At 44.9% G+C, this 19,574-nt stretch overlaps 2 protein-coding genes across 3 annotated transcripts in view; one reads left to right on the top strand and one right to left on the bottom strand.

The window, feature by feature from the left end:
* Window positions 1–19,574, top strand: part of LOC148032962 (kihadalactone A synthase LFS-like) — a 143,738-nt gene that overhangs the window by 105,173 nt on the left and 18,991 nt on the right. The gene's annotated exons all lie outside the window — the stretch shown is intronic.
* LOC148032963 (uncharacterized) lies at window positions 232–906 on the bottom strand. Its single transcript, XM_087683854.1, has 2 exons — window positions 856–906; window positions 232–702 (listed from the first exon to the last, which is right to left on the bottom strand). The coding sequence occupies exons 1-2, from the start codon at window positions 889–891 to the stop codon at window positions 232–234; spliced, it is 507 nt and encodes a 168-aa protein (XP_087539980.1). The 5' UTR covers window positions 892–906.

The raw sequence follows: 19,574 nt of genomic DNA, 5'->3' as shown, positions 1-19,574 counted from the left end.
TACGAGAAAAAAATTAAGATAATTTTTTAAATAACAAAAATCATAAAACATTAAATGATAGATCATAGAATACATGTTTAAAGTGGAACTAGCCATTTCAGTACAAAATAAGATGAATACATGAGGGTGACCATCGTGGTCGTATGGGCTACGCAAAACATGCGATACAACTACAGTCTATAGTCTAGTATATCTGATACAAAAAAAAAGAGAGATCTATGTCATATGAATCTATGATGAGACATCACTATCATCATCATCATCATCAGAACCATCTGAGTGCTCATTAAGAGAGTTTGAAGATGACTCCTCGGCATCCGATGATGAGACACACTCATACTCATTCTCATTGATGAGGTTACCATCATCATCAAATGATGGCTCCCTAGGTGGCGGCTGTGTAGGCAAGGGGGGGATGTCATCATGAGGCACAGGATGTGAGCTACTAGAGCCCAGCCTTATATATGTCTGCAAGCCACTCGAACCAACCCTCCTCGATGATGGAGGGCGTCGAATGACCATGCCCCTTCTACCACCTACTTGAACTCCTCGCCCATGAGCACGCTGACTGCAAATGTCATGAGTATCTGTTGCTATAAGCTCTCTATAGAGCTCTGCGAAAATTATCTCCTTCTCCTCGTCTACCTCCTTATGTATACTCGGAAGAGTGTCGTCCGTCAACTTAAATGTATCAACATTCGCCTACACAATGCAGTGATGCATGTAAGATTGATCATTAATCATTGTAAATGCTAAAGTCTAAATTGTAAAGAATAAAGTTTAAACTTCAAAGTTCAAAGTTTAAAAGTTAAAACAACAAATTTTAAATGTTATGGTTAAGTGTTGAAACTTTACCTGCTTTGGACTACCCATACTCATCATAGCCCTCATAATGCATAATTAGTGTGGCAATAGACTAGCCGCTCTAACTGTCGTGTGCTAAGCCGATTGCGAATCTTTGTGTGAATGAGAGAATAGGCACTCCAGTTTCTCTCACATGCACCCGAAGAGCACTGCTGGGCAAGGACCCTCATGGCTAAGGGCTGAAGGTTCTCTAGTGTGTATTCAAAGTTTTGCCACCAAAATAAAGGCTTCACAAGTGACTCTCTCCTCCAACAAGTGGGAGAAGCAAAAGCCACATGCCCTCTTTGATCTGCATAGCATCCTAGCTTCTCTAGTACTGCATTGTGGTCATCCATAGGGACCACACGAGTTAAATAAGCAAGCTGGTCTGAACGCAACTCTCTATTATCCATGATCGCCGGTGACTTGTAGGTCGGATATACCAATGCGGCAAAACCATGGATGGGCTTATGCATTCACGCCCATCTCCTCTCTGCTATCTCTAAAACATGTGCACGATGTGTCTCTATGATCACTGTACAAGCACGTGCCTCTGTCAATGCCGCTCTAAAGGAGTGAACGAGAAGGCCCATAGTGGATCCCTCGCAATCACTCGTACGTAACACCCTATAAAGGGAGTCACGACAATGACAACGACACGGACTTTTTCCCAAAATTGCTCATTAAGGCACAAGCACTGCATGGCTTTGGTCTCCTTTGTCTCATGCTCATCCCACTCATTCCATAGAGTGGACGCCATTGTTTGGCGTAAGGCGGACCGCACCTCATAAAGGCGCCCCAGCAACAACCACATGTAAGCAAAGTGAGTTGAAGAAGGCTTCTTCAACTCCAGTGTGCTATGCTCACGATACATCGCAAGCATCTTTACCTTTACTGTGAAAAATGTGACAATTGATGTAGCTTTGCAGACCACCCTCTTCACCCACTTGAGCTTCCCAATGTCCTCCATGAGCAAGTCCAAATAATGACTTGCACATGGAGTCCACACAATCGTAGGGAACTTGGCCTCAAGCAAACGGTCCATGCGCCGACAATTCGATGCATTGTCGGTAACAACTTGCACCACCTTTGAGGGGCCCACCTATAACCACAATTCACGAATTACAAGCTATGTATAAATCAAATGTCAATCATGAATCATGATATTATCATAATGAAAGAAATTGAAACAAATTTAAAACGCAAATTGCAACGTATACCTCAATGATAGCTTGTCGAATGTGGCGGTAGATGAATGCGCCCATCGTTTTTCTCCCCCTCTTGCCGGTATCTATGACCCGCAAAAAGTAAGTGCCAAGTGGACATGAGACAAGTATGTTGATGATGCCCTGTTTCTTACAATCACTCCATCCGTTTGTGAGAATGGAGCAACCATATTTTATCCATGCGGCCCGAATAGGATCAAGGGCTCTATCAATCCTCTCCTTCTCTTCATCAATCTTTCTCGTCCTCATGTCGTTGTATGTGACACCGGTTCATCCTTCACATGGACCCATATTGGCAATGGCTTTTACCATCTTCTTCCATTGCTCTTGCTTTAGGACATTGAATGCAAGATTGCACTCAATCACCGTGCGTGCAATTTCAATGTCCGCAAGTCATTGTCTTTCTCTAAGAAAGGCAACCGATCCATGCACATGATGTGGAGCTTGAGAGAGAGACGATTGTCTCTCCGGTATTGCATGAGCCTCCACTCTCTGTCTTTTACTGGAGCCGGATATAGATGTGGAGCCCCCACCACCAATGGTAGAGGTCTCTCCCGCATCGGTTGAAGATACGCCCACATTGGATGCTTCCTCGTTAGTAGGCATAGGAGTTGGTGCCGATAAGCCACTTCCTCCTCCTCTTGGCGAGAATCTCCTCCGCAATGTTTTGAGGGATCTCCTTGCATGGAGCAACTTGCCCCCCCGTCTTGGAAAGATGTTGGAGAAGCTGAGTTGCACCACTTGTATAGCGCTTTCCGCAATACTTGCATGTCCAATGGTGGGAGTTGGACTTCTTTGTGTCCCTCTCCACATGGATCGCATGCAAATTGAAGGCCTCGTGCTTCTCACGAGTCATGGTGCCGATGACGGATAAAGAGGCCTGAGAGAGAGAGAGAGAGAGAGAGAGAGAGAGAGAGAGAGAGAGAGAGAGAGAGAGAGATGCTTGAGTCTCGACTCTTGAAAGTTGAGAGGGAGACTTGAGAGGCCCGAGGGTTGGGGTAAAGTTGAAAGAGCAAGAGTGAGAGAGAGGGGATGGGAGATGAGAATGGCAAATGCTTTGATAGGGTGCACTATGCGGGATAGAGGGGATGGGAGATGAGATTTGGGAATGGCAAATGCTTCGATAGGGTGCGGGAAAGAGGAGATGGGAGGTGACTCGTGAGACTCGAGAATGACAAATCACACGTCCATTCAAGAATCAAGCGATGAGATCCAAGAGAGGAAGATGAGAATGATAAGTCACAAGTGCTTGCTGAACTGGTGTGGAAGCATGGAGGAGAGGAATACCTTTTGTAGATGAGAGAAGGGTCAAAGTTCAAACAGTCAAAGAGGGGTCAACGGTCAAAGAGAGGGCTGCCAGCTAGAAGGAATCCAAAGAGGGCTGGGAAGGGGAGTGCATGGCTGGAAAAGGGGGTGAGGTGAGGTATCCAAGGGTTCCCACCCCCCAAAAAGTGCCACGCAGGCACGTAGAGAAAAAGCAGATCTAGGAGGCACAGAAAACGTGGGATCTGGGTGGTGTAGGTGACGTGGCTAAAATAGGCCCAAAATCTCGTACGAATTCGTATAGATATGTACCGTACAGTTCGTACCTTACAAACCAGTTTGTACCACGTACAAAAGCAACTATGCCTCAAGCAAGCCGGTAGCTCCATGATTCGAGATGCGAGTTCAAGCAACCTCAAGCCTCCTCCTTTGAGCTCCATCCTCCATAGCTGTTGCAAGACGAGAGAAGAGAAGAGAAGAGAAGAGGAAGAGAGGAGATCATGGAGAGCTTCTCCACCACGGTCCCTCACCCTTACACACTCCCTCATACCCTCACACCCTCTCTCAAGCACACAAGCAAGCAAGAAAAAGAGACCACTTTAGCCACACATCAAAGAATGAGCTTCTCATTCACTTTTTGAGTTTATATACAAGCCCTCAATCCCTTGGGCACTCATCCCCTTTTTACATGACCGGGCATCTTGCCAAGGCCCTCTTTGCCTATTCCCTTCTAGTTACCTTATTCCTTTATCTATGGCCGTCTATGTTTTACAATTCACTTGGAAGGGAGACTGGCACTCTTTTATAAAATTTTAGTGGCGCCTTTGTATTATAAAATGCACCTTTGCTTTCGACGTGACCTTTGCGGTCACCCTTGTGCTTTTGGCATTTCCTCTTTTATTCCTTTGCATGGTTGCCTTTTTTAGCATTATTCCATATTTTTGAATTTTCTTTTTCCCGTCTTGCATTGGGATTAACATTACCCCCCTCCTAGACGAGTGCCAGTCCCATGGCACTTGCGGGTCTGTGTTGATAAGGGTTTGGTGATTTGAAGGGTAGTCGTGTGAGTCGATGATGATGGGGCCTTGTGGGGATTGGTCCTAGGGAGAAGCTAATCAAATGATTGAGGTGGTGGAGGCCGAGAGGGAATTGAGTGGATGACGGGTCGTGGAGTAGTTCATCTCCGTATTCGTGAGTTGTTTGCTAGTAAAGCTCACTGGATAGTCTAGATTGTGTTCACCAGGTTGGCACAACATAGCTCCCACGGCAAAATTTGAGGCGTCAATGTGAACGTGGAAGGTTATGGTTCAGTCTGGGGCTCTAGGATTGGTGCGGTGGTTAGAGCCTTCTTCAATTCTTCATATACGTGTTGGCATTCCTAAGTCCATTCGAATATTATCAGTAGTTTGTATAGAGGTCTAGCAATTAATGCATAGTTCAACATGAGTCACCGATAGTATCCCATATGACCTAGGAAGCACTAAACTCCCTTGTAATCGGTTGGTGGTAGCAGGTTGACAATAATTCTAACTTTTGAGAAGTCGGTGGCAATGCTGTTCTTGGACACCACGTGCCCTAGGATACATCCATGCTTCACCCAAAATTGGTACTTCAAGGGGTTCAATGAGAGACGATATAATCTACACTGTTTAAAGATTGCTCAGAGTTTGTCTAGGTGTTCCTTTCACCTTGAGTGAACACACAGGTCGTTAACAAACACTTCTAACTCTCGCCTAAGCATGTCCTTGAATATAGCACACGAGCCGTTGAAACATGGTTGGTGCATTTATCAACCGAAAGGGTATGACTATGTAGGCGAAGACACCCCACTTGGTAGCGAATGCGGTCTTATGCCTATGTAGAGGCGAGCTCAAGCTCAACTGCCAAGACCCACGACGTGCTTATTGTTCAAGTGTTCCAAGACGAGTACTAATGGCTATCTCTCACATAGCTGACGCGCTATCCATCTCTACGAATATAGTAAGTTTACCTCCATGCCCGATCGAGTTGTCTCCTCTCCCGAGCACTCTGGTAGCTCCACGATCCAAGTGCAAGCTTTAAGCAAGATCCATTCTCAAGCTCCATGTTCCAAGCTCCATTGCCGCGAGTAAGACAAGAGAAGAGAAGAGAAGAGAAGAAGAGAGGAGAAGAAGGAGAGCTTCTCCACCATGGTTCCTCGCCCTCACACACTCGCTTCCTCACACTCTCACACTCCCTCTCTTAAGCACAAGCTCAAGTAAGCAAGAAGAAGAAAAAGAAAAAGAATAAGAAGAAGAGAGCTTCTTTTGGCCACACACAAGAATGAGCTTCTCATTCACTTTTCAACTTTATATATAAAACCCTAAATCCCTTTTGGGCAGTCATTCCCTTATCCCTTTTTTTACATGGCCGGCCATGGCCTAGGCCCTTTTTCCCATTGTTCTCCTATCTTCCTAGCTTCCTTCCTACCGCTCATCTACTTTTACAATTTATACGGGTGAAAGCCCAACGCTCTTAAAATAAATCATGGTGCACCTTGCGCTCTTTTACAAAAGTATTGACTTGCGCTTTTTCTTGTGCGTCTTTCTCCTTGATTTAGGACTTTTCTGCACTTCTTGTGTTTCCATATTTTTCTTGGTGCGCCTTCGTCTTCCGTTTCACTTTTGCCTTGGCCTTGTCTTCCACTTTAGATTTTTTAGATTTTCCACCTTGTTTGTCCGAGGATTAACATTACCTCCCTCCTAGACAAGTCCCAGTCCCATGGCACTCTCCATTGTAGGTAGCAGGCTTTGACATGCACCGAAGATGTGGTTGAAAGGGGCTGTTGTGGTTTGCCGTAGAGGAGTTTTGGTAGTGGTGCGGATGAAGGTCGTTGGGGATATTGTGTTGGTAGGATGTGATGGTGATAGGGTTGTTGTAGTTGAAGATAGGGTTGTTCGTTGTTGGGAGTTGCACTCATGGGTTGGCATAAGTGTTTATGTTCTAGGGATTCTGCGAGTGACGATTCTTTGGTAGGCTTGTAGGATGATAAAGGATAAGGATTCAGAGTTGAGTGCTGATGAAGAGCTGAGAGCACTTTCGTTGGAGCCTTCAATACCTACAATTGAAAACCTCTCATATGTGGTCTCTTCCTGGGGGTGGTGCTAGTCTTCTTATTGTGTACAAGACGTAGTTTGATTAATTTGGGAGACAGGTCGAACTCTAAGCAAGCTAAGAGTATTGTCCTGTACTTGAAGACCCAAAGTGCGTATAGATTATGGTGCAAATATTATGTGAGTACAGGTGCATACTTAGATAGTACGTAGTTAGTAGATTGTTGGTCTAGTTTCTCATAGCAATGTGTGGATAAAGTGAGGGTTCAATGGGGTGGAACAAACTATCGATGTTGAGGAGCAGTACACTTGAAGGCTTCTTGAGACATTATTTGTGCTTTTTTCAATACGATGTAGGATAATTGAACTCATTGATGCCGAGATTAGATTGCAGAGGCTGAGATTTGATTTGATCAGACAGTGGGGTCTTTGATTTCGGTGGTTGATCGCCATTGTTGAGTATACCTGAAAAAAGAAAAAAGAAGTGCACTACCTGGGGGTGCGTTGCCTCACAGTGCAGTGTTGCATGGTGTCCGTGCTAGTGAAATTGGGAGTTGGGTCGACTCGGACCTCAGGAAAGCCTGTGGTGTTGTCCCACACTTGAGGACCTAGCTTGAGTACAGGGGAGGTGCTCTGGGTGTCACTTAGGGAGACATATCTAACCATAGGTGAGCTCAAACTTCCTAGGTGTGTCCTGCCCTTGATGTGCCCGAAGTGTGAAGTGGGGGAATAGGAAGGGCTAGGGGGTTAGATTGACCAAGGCAACCGAACAAACCTAACCTGAGGACCCCTAGGTGCAGTATTTGTGGCACTTTGATATACATGGAAAAGCTCGCTGTTTCTTTCCTTTTTCTTTGTGCGAGTCTTTTTTTTTACTTTTTTTTTTGGAAGATACATTGGGAGGGAGCACGCTTAGCATCATCCTGATGCTCTATAGTAGTTACATTCCGAGGGGGCCTAAGAGATTTACCACGAAATGCTTGGCTTGGCATGGAGCCTTTTTCTTTTTTGACTAGTTGTGGCCACGGAGGGGGCTTGGTTTCGGCACTCGTTCTTTCTCTCATTGATTTGATTTAGAATTACGTCCTTCTTTGTGGACCAGCTCTAGTGGCTCTTGTTGAGGCGGTTGCATTTGTTGTTTTGGCTCCCCAAGCCGCTAGCAAGGAGAGTTCTTGTGAGGTTCAGCTAGTTGAGATCAGGGGAGCACATTGCTCCTCTACTCCTAAGCCAGTGTTAGGCTTAGGTGTCATGGCATGGAGTCCATGTTGCAGCGGTGTGCCAACTTGTAGGCTAAATCTTTGATTCCATCTTCATTAGAGTAATCTCCTCCTCCCTTTTTGCCTTAGTCATTCTTCCTCCTCTTTTGGCGTTTGCTTATGTTCTTCTTCTAATCTCTTTCATTCCTTCTCCACCCTTTGCAGCTCTCTATTTTCTTTGGAGGTGGATCGAGTTCTTCTTATGGAGATTTTGAGAGTGTGATCTTTCCTTTGTTCTTGACTTGACAAATTTTTAGCCTTGCTGCTCACGGATTGTCCTCTTGCTCACTTGCTGTTGAGATGGTTGGTCATTCTTCTTTTTATTAGTAACTCTCTCCATGTAGTCCTGTTGTTGCTTGTGGACTTTATCTCTTTCTTGTTCTCAAATTGGTGACGGATCCTCCCAACACAGTATACACATCCCTCCTTGGGCGTTTCTCAGTCCTGTTGCTGTGGCTAACCCAAGGCCTTCTCCATCGCTGCAGGGCTCCACTCCATCTCTACTTGGCAAGCTTCTCCTCCTTTTCTTACCATAACCATGCCACAATTTCTTTCGGCATCAAAGCTCCTCGAAAATTCTGCGCACTTGCTATAATCGATAGTGTGCCTGATCTTCTCTACATACTTCTATAGACTGCACTGGTCCAGGAGTTGTTTTATGACTGGCTCCTTCATGATGGCATCTTTTAGGTTTAGGATAAGCTTGAATGTAAACTAGCTGAAAACCCCTCGTTTCCACTGTTAAGCCGTACTTCGCTTGCTTTTCCACTATGAATAGGAGCTTGCCGCCTTAATCTTGCCTCAGATGTAGAGTCTGGCCAAGAAAGAGAGTGTAGCCAATGATTATACTTTGGTCCATGCTCAAATTCACTGTGTGCTTTCTACAGGGTTGATTTTCTCTTCTAGTAGGGCTTCCGTCATGGCTCTTTGCTCTTGGTATTTTTGTCGCTTTCTCCGTAATGGTTCTTTGTGGGGTCGGTGGTCTTGTGGTGACTTGAACCTTGAATGCTTTCGTATTGAGAACTGTGTCATCGTGCATTCACTTGGCAACTCGTGAGAGTACATGCAAGTCATATGTTTCAATCATAATGAACAGGTGCAGCTCAAAGAGACATCACTTATCTGAATCCCATAGCATTGACTTCGATGCATATCACCTGTGCTATATACAATCACAAAACACATTGTTTATTTATATACACATTTATAAATTCAAGTCACTTTGTGAGAATAAAAACCAATTGTAGAACTTAGGATTGTACATACGCATCTAGTACTCGTGGTAGCCTACTCAATAACAAGAGATATTTTGCAACATCAAGTAGCATGGTATCTTATCTGAGTCTACTGGCAACATGTAGCTCCTCCTCAGTGAGAATTTTATCAATCAGAGAGTTCTCTTGGCTAGTACCGGCTAAATCCATACCCCGAACGATAGTCAACATTCGAAAGGAAGTTGGCACCACATAGGTCGGGTCTCTTTGAGACCGCCATTTGGCCAATCGCTCCTCTGAGACGGTCATAATCTGGGCTCCAAGTTCGGGCATTGTAGCACAGTTTTCAAACCAACGTTTTTCAAATTGATGTTGACCCTTTGACTATCGCTTTCATTGCTCTATCTCTAAGAGGTTTGGTTGGCAAAGCGCTTTGTTGAATGTCACAGTTAAGTGTAGTTAGTTTGCTTCCTCGTCAGAGATGAGTTGCATGCGTTCATGTAGGAGTTTGTCATAGTGCTCGTTAAGATATTTTTGCTCTTTCCAGGATAGCAGATATGCCAAATATTCCTCAAGTTGCTCCCTAGGGAATGCGCCCATGTCCGCAAGGACATAAACATGTGTGAATAATTTGAGTTTAGTCTCCAACTTAATCAAGCACTCTGTGACACTTCTATGTTCTATGAAGGCTTGCTCGGTTGCTATCTCATGCAAGGCTTTGGGAGTTTCCCTAGGCTTTAGTATAGTTGGGGGGGTCAGGCCTAGATGAGCAAGATTGGTCAATGCTAGGATTGCTTTTGTCCTCGGGATTTTCATGTTTCTCTTGAGGCTTTGCTCCTATTGTGTCATGGTTCTCCTCGGATGTGATTGGTATAGTTTCGTCAACCTTTTGTGACAGTGTTGTATCCACTCTTGATTGATCAATGTAAGTTTTGCTATCGGTGGATTGAGCATTGCAAGCAACCGTCAATGGTAATGGTTGCTTTGACTTATCAGAACACACGGATGTGTGTGAGGTTTCACTGCTGTTAGGAGAGATGGCAATGGGTTCATTCGTGGGGTGGACTCGATGCTTCATTCCTCAGTTCTTCAGCATCCTTGGTCTCAATCTTCTTGGCGTCTACCGCCACTTTTTGTTGTTTTCTCCTCTTTTTCTTGGGCAATTGAGGTGTATCCTTTAAAGACTCAGGACCCTGAACTAGGTCCGCCGCCGCCGCTATTGATGTGCTTGGTTGGGTCTCATCCTTCTCTTTCTCTAGTGTATCCTCATGGGACACAGCCGTAGCCTGTTGAACAACCTCGCTAGGTTGTGAGGATACAACTGCCTCTCTTTTTGGAGAGTCTAGCTTTTCAATAGCTAGTTCCCCTCCGTTTAGCTCCTCATTTGATTGCATTGGCAATTGCTCCTAGTCGGCGGGCTTTTGCTCTAGACTCTTGTCCTTACCCATTGGAACATGCCTCCATTGCTTCTTATCAGAGCAGGTATTGTGTTTAGAGCTGTTTTTCTCTTACTCTGGAGATTTGGGTGACTCTAGTGTAGAACCGAAAGACGGTTTAGGGTTCTTGTCATATAGGCTTGGACAGAACCAACTGAAGAAGCCAGGGTTGTATTAATGGGAAGCATAGAGATCTAGGATTGTAGGGTCTTGAGTGAGGCAAAAGACATATGCGCTAACATCAAGTACCATGCTTCCTACTCCTAGCCTGCTAGCCATGTGTAGATCTTCTTCTAGAAGCAATTTATCGTACAAGGGATGTTTTTGGACAGTGGCAGAAAGTTGAAACTCATGGACCATTGCCAATACTCTTAATGAGGTTAGGGCAATGTATGTGGGATCATGCATTGATGTCTAAAGGGCTTTCCTTTGCTCAGTGAGTGTCATTAGTCGGTGGTCAATTTTAGCTGTTAAACTCTGGTTGGAGTACCATTTTTGCACAAAGTTGCCTTGTCCTCTCTTTTTTTGTTTGATTGCTTTGAGCTTTTCCTTGTTTGTCTCACATTGAGTAGTATAGAGTGAGGGTATCAAGCGCAATTGTCTAGCTGTGGTCTTTGGGATTTCCTTTATGACTTCTTTAGCGACAACTACATAGCGAGAGCAAACATATTGTTGCTCGTCCCAAGTCAAGGGTTCGGTTATGAGCTTTGTGTACTTTGGTGTTGGTCTTCTAATGTCCATATAGATGCACGCATGTGTGATGGCTGTCAGCTTGTGATTAAGCTTCATCATGCACTTCATCTTTGTTTCATTAATCAGATGCGCCATCTCCTTGGCCAAATCCTCAAGAGATTTCTCCTCAAGCCTAGGCTTCAGGTGCTTTGGAAGCGCTAGAGGTGTCAAGGATGTTGGTTGCGACATCTCTTCCACAGGTGAATTGCTAAGGATACATTCCGCAAGGGGCATCGTCACGGCCAAAGGCTTTGACTGCTGTGATTCCTGATTGGAAATAGTAGCGGCTAGTTCAGTGGATTGGCCACTATTGGTAGACTGTGGTGTTAAGTCCTTAAGCAGATCCGAAGTAGTCGTGTCTTTTGTTGCCCTTTGCGCATTCACTTGTGCAAATCGAGAGCTAGTCATGGTGAATTACACAGGCATATCCTTAGGCTGAGAGCTAAGGGTGGTGTCATGTCCCACATCTTGGACAGTTGGAAGCTCAGATGGAGATAGAGATAGGGATTGAGCAACTGCACTCGACAACTGCCGTTGTGCTTCTTGTGTCCGTTTAGGAAAAGAGGGTTTAGGAGATTCGGGACTCCTTGGTGGACTTCGTATTGACTGGAAGATTTGCTCGTGGCTATTAGACAATTATTCCATTTCCTTTGTTGAGCAATCAACCTTATCATTAGCAACATTGCGCCTGTGGTGCTCATTGTCCTCTAGGGAAGTCAAAGGCTCCTTGGGTACTAGTGGCTTTTGTGCACACATGGTTACATCTGATATCTGCTTGTTAAGCACGCTAGGCTGAGGATCTACCTTCCGAATGGTCTTGTTTGGTTTCTTAATTTCAATCGTGAAGGGCTCATTCACTTCAATGTTGTTGACTTGAGACTTGGATTTTCCTTTAGAGTTCCTCCTGCGCTTCTTCAGTATTTATACGATTTGGCCTTCAATTGATAGAGGTGATTTAGTAGGGGGCATTGGCACCCAAATCCATTGGTTACGTGCGTAATACCGTTAAGCACATAGCAACACTTTTGGATATCCATCGCGGTGTTGTGCTGGCTCTCCATCGATACCTTTGTCTATAAGGCTTGGGCTTCTTTTGTGATCTTCTATGATATTTGTAAGTCCAAAGCCTATCCTTGGTATTGTCTCCTAATCTGCTTGTTTCAAGTATGGCCTCGCTCACTAGTCCTCTCTATTCAACATGCGCTTGTATCAACTCTTTCAATAAGTCCTTGCTCTCGTTACTAGGCTTGCCTGGTATGTCAGAATGTTCCTTGTCTTTCCTCCGAGGTTTGATGAGGTCACCCTTACTAAAGGTTGTCATTATCCTCACACCCGGTAGTGTCAAGTGTATCCTCTGTGCTACATAATCAGTCTCACACTTCGTTGCCCTTTTGAAGAGTCTTCCTAGGAGGGTTTCATTTCCACAAATAGCACTATTTGGAGGAACATGAAATAGGATAGACAAGCATTCCGTTTCAATAGTTACAAGGATTTTGCACTTCCCTATAAGTGCTTGCGAGTGTCTCCCATAAGGATTGAGAGTTGCATTAGTTGGTGTGAGCTCTGGTTGGCCTAGTAGGGTCCATGCTTCATATGTCAAGATATTAAAATCAGCTCCTTCATCGATGAGAGCATCGATACTATGCTTTGTTTTTGCGGTTTGACCCTAAGGTAAGCAGGCGGTACTATGTCTTCATCTTCTGGGTCTTGGCTTATAAATTCAACCCTTCTGATATATGCCTTTGAGTCCCCAACTGTAGAACTAGATGTGGATTCTCCATTGATGTCTTGGGTTGTCTATGCAGTGCCGTTCAAGGTGCATCTATTATCAGGACTGTCATGTCTAGTCATTCTTGCAGTTGTAGCTTGATGTTGTTGCATTCCGCTTTGACTAGATGTAGTCCGAATGCAACCTATACATGTTTTTGTGGTGTGGCATTTTTGCCCTTGTTGGCCAGATTGGCCCATCGAGGTTCTAGGGTCTTTGTTTGTCTTTATTCGCGTATGGGCTTTTGGTTGTTGTTTTGCAAGTGAGAATCTATACTTGTGTAGAGCCATTACTACACTAGGATCTAATTTGGAGGACCTGTCACGGCACGTGTTTTCTCCCCAATGTACTTGGGGGAGGTGCGGAGGAGGTAGAGCCCCCTCTGCGGGGGTTCGGGGGGGCAGTTCCCTCGGGCCCGCAGGGCTGTTACGCTAAACACCATGTGTGATTTAAAGGACCGTTCACAACCAAGTTTTGAACTACTTGCTCTAGATTTTAGCTTGGTGATAGATCTATGACGTGCTTTCAGCTCTATACGGTCTCTGGGTCGGTTTCAAGGCTTAAATGTGTCAAATTTGTATTCGATTTACCTGTTTGATTTTGACAAAATTCTGTCCGATTCTCAAAGGTCCAATTCTTAGGAGTCCGATTCTCAAAGGTCCGATTCTTAGGAGTCCGATTCTCAAGAGTCCAATTATCAGAATCGGACGTTCGATTTTGGGTTGGTCCGATCAGCTGATTGGACGGTTTGAGTCCGAGTGGTCCGATTATGTGTTGGTCTGATTTTCGTGCGTCCGATTTGACAGGTATCTGATTTTGGAGTGTTCGATTCTCGTGTGTCCGATTTTGGGATGTCTGATTCTAAGAATCACACATCCGATTTGACAGGTGTCCGATTTTGGAGAGCCCGATTTTGGATGGTCCAATTTTCGTGCGTTTGATTCTAGAATGTCTAATTTTTAAAATTGGACAAGGTATGTTTGATCGGACAGGATGGGTTTGTCCGATTCTGGAAATTGGACCATCCGAGTCCGATTCTGGGAATCGGACCATGGTAATAGTGTCCGATTCCTGCGGACGAGTTTTAGGGATGACAAGAATCAACTCGATTCTAATGATTTTGGTTATGAGGGGTCACACAAACTTCCAGAATGTAGGAATAGACCCTAATGTAGAATTGTATATACCTAGAATAGCAAATAAACTCCAAAATACAAATCAACAAACAAATCAAACCCTCTTGCCCTGTTACGACAGCAGAAACTCCAATGCTTGTTTTTCTTCTTTTTCTTTATTTTTCCTGCCCTAACGCATTCAAATCACAAAGCAAATACCTACACCACTCCAACATGCTTTTCCAAATTAAAAAAATCAAAAACTTACTTGCTAAGGAGATCGAATACCCCTTCAAATTCCCATTGCCACAAGCAAGAGAAGAGAAGAGAAGAAGAGAGGAGAAGAAGAAGAGCTTCTCTACCACGGTTCCTCACCCTCATACACTCACTTCCTCACACTCTTACACTCCCTCTCTCAAGCACAAGCTCAAGCAAGCAAGAACAATCAGAAGAAGAAGAAGAAGAAGAGAGCTCCTTTTGGCCACACACAAGAATAAGCTTCTCATTCACTTTTCAACTTTATATATAAAACCCTAAATTTCTTTTGGGTGGTCATCCCCTTATCCTCCTTTTTTACATGGCCGGCCTAGGCCATTTTTCCTATTATCCTCCTATCTTCCTAGCTTTCTTCCTACTGCCTATCCACCTTTACAATTTGCACGGGTGAGAGCCCGGTACTCTTAAAATAAATCATGGTGCGCCTTGCGCTCTTTTACAAAAGTATCGACTTGCGCTTTTTCTTGTGCGCCTTTCTCCTTGATTTATGACTTTTTTGCACTTCTTGTGTTTCCATATTTTTCTTGGCGCGCCTTCGTCTTCCGTTTCACTTTTGCCTCGGCCTTGTCTTCTGCTTTAGATTTTCCAGATTTTCCACCTTGTTCGTCTGAGGGTTAACAGTCTATTATGAGGATGTACTTGCACCTGGCTGTACCTTGAGAAGCCATCCAGAAAATTGTAAGCCTCTTTACCAGCTACTCTCTCGAGTATATGCTCAGTGTACGGCAGCGGATAATTATCTCTCTTTGTAGCAGCGTTGACTTTCTTATAATTGACGCACACTCTGATTTTTCCATTATTCTTAAGTACAATCACGATAGGTGAAACCCAGTCCATGTGCTCAATTTTATGAATGAATCCTACTTTCAACAGCTTATCGATTCCCTCTTTGATAGCGTGAGCATGTTTGGGATTTATAGGATACGGTCGCTGCTTAACCAACATTACATCAGGTGTCATGGGAATGTTATGAGTCACCATACTTGGATCTACCCCTTTTAGCTCATCGAGGGACCAAGCGAATACATCTATATACTCTCATAAGAGAGCAATGAGACTCGTTTCTTGCTTACTCAAGTCATCGGCTATGAACACAGGTCAGGGCATTTTCCCTTCCATAGTCAGATTGATCTTCTGCACTTTGGCAAGTCCTTCTATTGACTCACTTACTTGCCCTTATCGTTTGGCTCCTAGCAAGATTACCACCCTATCACATTTTTTAAATTTTGTGAATCGTTTCGGTAGGTCTTGCGGCTTTCTCTGCTCCTCAGCTTGCGGTTCCTTAGACTGTCTCCTTCTTTCTTCCTTCAACCTTCGGTGCCTTAGGTGGACTGGTAGGTCTCCCTTGGCGTGTTTGGTCTTAGGTGGTCGGGGTATCTCAGGATTACTGTTTGAGCTTACTTCCGACTTAGAATCGAACTCTCTGTCTTTGCTAGAAGATGGAGTCTCTCCTAGTGGTTGTAGCTCGGATGGTGATTCCGTTCTAAACAATGGTACGGTACTTGGTTGGGCGAGGCCTGCTTGTTCGTAATCAATCACTCCTATGTGCTCTAACCATGTGCGATCGCAATCTATACGCATGACTTCTTTCTCAATTTTGAAGACGTTCTTCTGCGGTTTGCGTATTTATTCAATCAGGTGTCCCTCAGTGTCGTACTCTATTGTGTCGATCTCTCTTTTGTTCTCGTTACTGAAGGAACGACAATCTTCGTACTCGTCGTCTGAATCATCCTCATCCGACTGCTCGTCATCCCCTATGTCTTGATACTATGTTTCCTTATCATTGGTGACTAAGGCCCAATTGTACATCGAGTTTAGCTGGTTTAAGATTTGCGGCTGGGTTACTAGCTAATTTGTCCTTCAGATTCTCTAAGATCTCGTGGAGCTCTCGTTTGTTGTTCAAGACATGGAATGTGACAGGGATGGGTCGTCTATGACAGCTTCTAGCCATCATACAGAGTGGTACTAAGGGTTTGTTCTTGGGCTCACCAATTGCCTTGGCAACTTGTTCGTACTCCTCATTGTTCGAGAATGGTAGATCGATTGTGGCTAGCATATGGATCCAATCTCGCTCATCCTCAAGGCAAGGGATATACCTGATTAGGGGACTGTAAGATTTTCTAATGTGAGCATCACTCTTCAGTATGGCTGAGATGGTGTCTAGGTCGACTGGTGTAGTCTTCTAAGTATCCATGTCTACTCTTACCGCTTCCGTTCAATTGCCTAGGAAGATCAGACCGTTGCCCCAGTCTTCTATGACTTGTGCATTGCACATCCAGGGTCGACCTAATAGGATGCCATAGTTCACTTCTTTCATGACTATGAAGTCTATAGAGAACTGGATTTTTGCGATCTTCAATGGTCAATTTTTTAGTACTCTGAATGGCTTTACTTTCATCCTTAGCCAATGTGACGTTAAACCTAGCATTCTCGATAGGTGGGTTACCCCAAGCCTGGAGTAATGCGTGGCTAAGTACATTGACTCCTATTGTCCCTATGTCTACAATCCCTTTTCTTGTGGTATCACCTAGAGCTAGGAGCATACATCTCTGTGCCTTTCTAGAAAGCGTTAATGTGCAAGGACTTGGGCACTGAGTGTAGCGTCACGCTTGGTATTTGTGTTACTGCGTCGTGGTCTTGCAAGTCAACTGCCATTTCCTCTAGTGATCCTTCTACCCACTGCTTTAACTCTTGCCATAGCATCGGATGTTGCCTAAGCAGGTCTCCTAAGCTCAGAGTTACAAGGGTGGCCACTAGCATTGTCAGAAGATTGTTGGGGCCGCTTGCTTCTCTCCTAATTCTACGCTTCTTGGCCAATGGCCTTGACTAGTTTACTAGCCCATGGCATTCAAGCTCCGTCTAGGCGGCACAACTTGAGGTGCAGATGTGTCTCTCAGTTGTGTGGAAGAGACTGGCGTGCTTATGCTAGAGAGATCATCGATCTCGTCCACCAAGATGGGCTCAGCATCCTTTAGGTGTTCCTAGGCTTCTCTCACCCACTCTCTGACCTTGCTTTAGGCTCAATTGCTAGTGCTCTCACTGGTCTCTAGGTTTTGTGTTGTGTCTTTCAGCTTAGTCAAGGTCTAATTGGGGTCTACAGGTCAGTTTATGGCTCTAAGAGGGGCTAAAAGTTGACGTGACTGTCAGTGGCAGTTTCTAGCCGCTGAATTGCGATTTCTAAGGTCAAATGCACTTATAAGGCTTTGGAGGATTTCCCTGTTGCGGGAGGGGTTTTGCTTCGCCCAGGATGCGCTAGATTTGTTAATTTTTTGCTCTTAGATTTTTTGTCTGATTCTACAGTGTCCGATTCTCAGAATCGGACACTGGAGTTCTTATGGTTCAATTTCCAATTGTCCGATTTGGATTGGTCCGAGTCTACCTCGTCCAATTTTCACATCCGATTATAGATGGTCTAAGTGGCGGATGGCCGATCATTCGAATCCGATTATTTTTGTCCGATTTCCACGTCCGATCCAAAGTGGTTTGATCGTAGGTTGTCCGATTTTCAGAATTGGACGGGTCGAGTATCCAATCGGACAGACAAGATATGTTTGAGTGTCCGATTTTCAGAATTTACGGACCTTCGGGACCGTACTCTTGGCAACCTCATTCGAGAGAGTCGAGAGATCCTAGGCCTCGACGGCACCGATGAGGAAGCTGTCGTGATCCTCCTTGGAGGGGAGGCAAGTGGGAAGAGGTTACCCAACTGGGTGGCCCCGAAACCGCACTCAAGGGGTGTAGTGGCTGGACATGTTTCAGTCGTTGCATTCCTTGGTGAAGCTATACCGCGATACCTGCGAGAACTACATAGCTCATAAATTCCGATCCCTTGGGAAATGACGATGATACCCCGGAGACATGAAATACATGTGTCACTGAGCTGTATTCTTGCGATATCACCAAACGGTTGGCTTTACCAGAACTGGTTACCTGTAGCAATGGGGTCTTAAGGTAACCTGCGGGAACGGACTCCTCCTACGAGCCGACGTCCAAGCTGGGCATGGCAATCCCTCTGCGGGAACCCGTCGGGATGGGGCGTTTTACCGGGTGAGAGTTAGGGCGATCCTTCCTCAAGTCCCGGACTATCTGGATTCCCACATGGGGGTCTTGGTGCCTACCCTCACTAGCCAAGAAGGGCTAGTCTCCCCGGAGCTATCAACCGAAGGGAGCGGAGGAAAGCGGATGCGTCCGCCGAAGCCGGAGGTGAAAGGGTTTGGCCCTGTGATAGCGCGTACACTAACGTACTATACTCACTTGATGAGCATAGCATGAAGGTGCACACCCGACTCACAAAACAAACAAAAAAGTGTCCGATCTGAGCTGGTCCGATTTTTCAAATCGGATGGTAATGTCCAATCGGATGGGCTAGATAGGTCCGAGTGTCCGATTGCCCGAAATCAAACTGTATTGCCTGTGTCTGATTCTGACAGCGGAAAGGCAATGACAACAATGAATCGATTCCATGCAACGATTTACAACACGCAAGGCTACAAGGATTTCCAGAATGCAAGTATGGACCAAGAACAAGGTTTGTATATACTTGGAATGCGCGAAAAACGTTTGTGGAAAACGGTTGATCCGCCGGGAGCTCTAGGTCTCTCTCTCTCTCTCAAGATTTCTCTCTCATTGCTGTAGGTGAAAATGAGCTTCACCCTTGTTCTTTGGGGTCTAAAACCCTTGTCCCGCTTAGCCTTAACCTCTTTAATCTCTCCCCTTGTGACATCAACATATTCAAGCACTCTTTTTCTCCATTGTTCCCTTGTTTGGGCCTATTTTACAGCAACCACCCTAAAGCAATTCACTTCGATTTCTTGATCTTATCCTACTCTAAATGCAACAAAAATCAAAACCCTATTACTGAAATTATTTATCCTACTTTCCTACTTCATCAAAAACCCAAAATACTTACCTATTTTAAAGACTAAAACCCCAAATCTCCTACCTATATCAATCACCAGTTCGGGGATGAAACCTTACTTTGATGCTCGATTTGAAGCACGGAAATGCTCATTCTCCATAGCCACGTGCGAGACAAGAGAAGATAAGAGAAGAGAAGAGGAAGAGAGGAGATGATGGAGAGCTTCTCCACCACAGTCCCTCACCCTCATACACTCACTCCCTCACACTCACACTCCCTCTCTCAAGCACACACAAGCAAGCAAGGAGAGAAGAATAAGAGAGGAGATGATGGAGAGCTTTTCCACCACGGTCCCTCACCCTCACACACTCACACTCCCTCCCTCAAGCACGCACAAGCAAGCAAGGAGAGAAGAAGAGACCACTTTAGCCACACATCAAAGAATGAGCTTCTCATTCACTTTTTGAGTTTATATACAAGCCCTCAATCCCTTGGGTGCCCATTCCCTTTTTACAT

This window comes from Lygodium microphyllum, chromosome 8 (assembly GCF_053477565.2).
Source record: "Lygodium microphyllum isolate KBCC chromosome 8, Lygodium_microphyllum_v1.1.10, whole genome shotgun sequence".
NCBI classification, from domain to species: Eukaryota; Viridiplantae; Streptophyta; class Polypodiopsida; order Schizaeales; family Lygodiaceae; genus Lygodium; species Lygodium microphyllum.
This window is presented reverse-complemented; position numbering and strand designations above follow the sequence as displayed.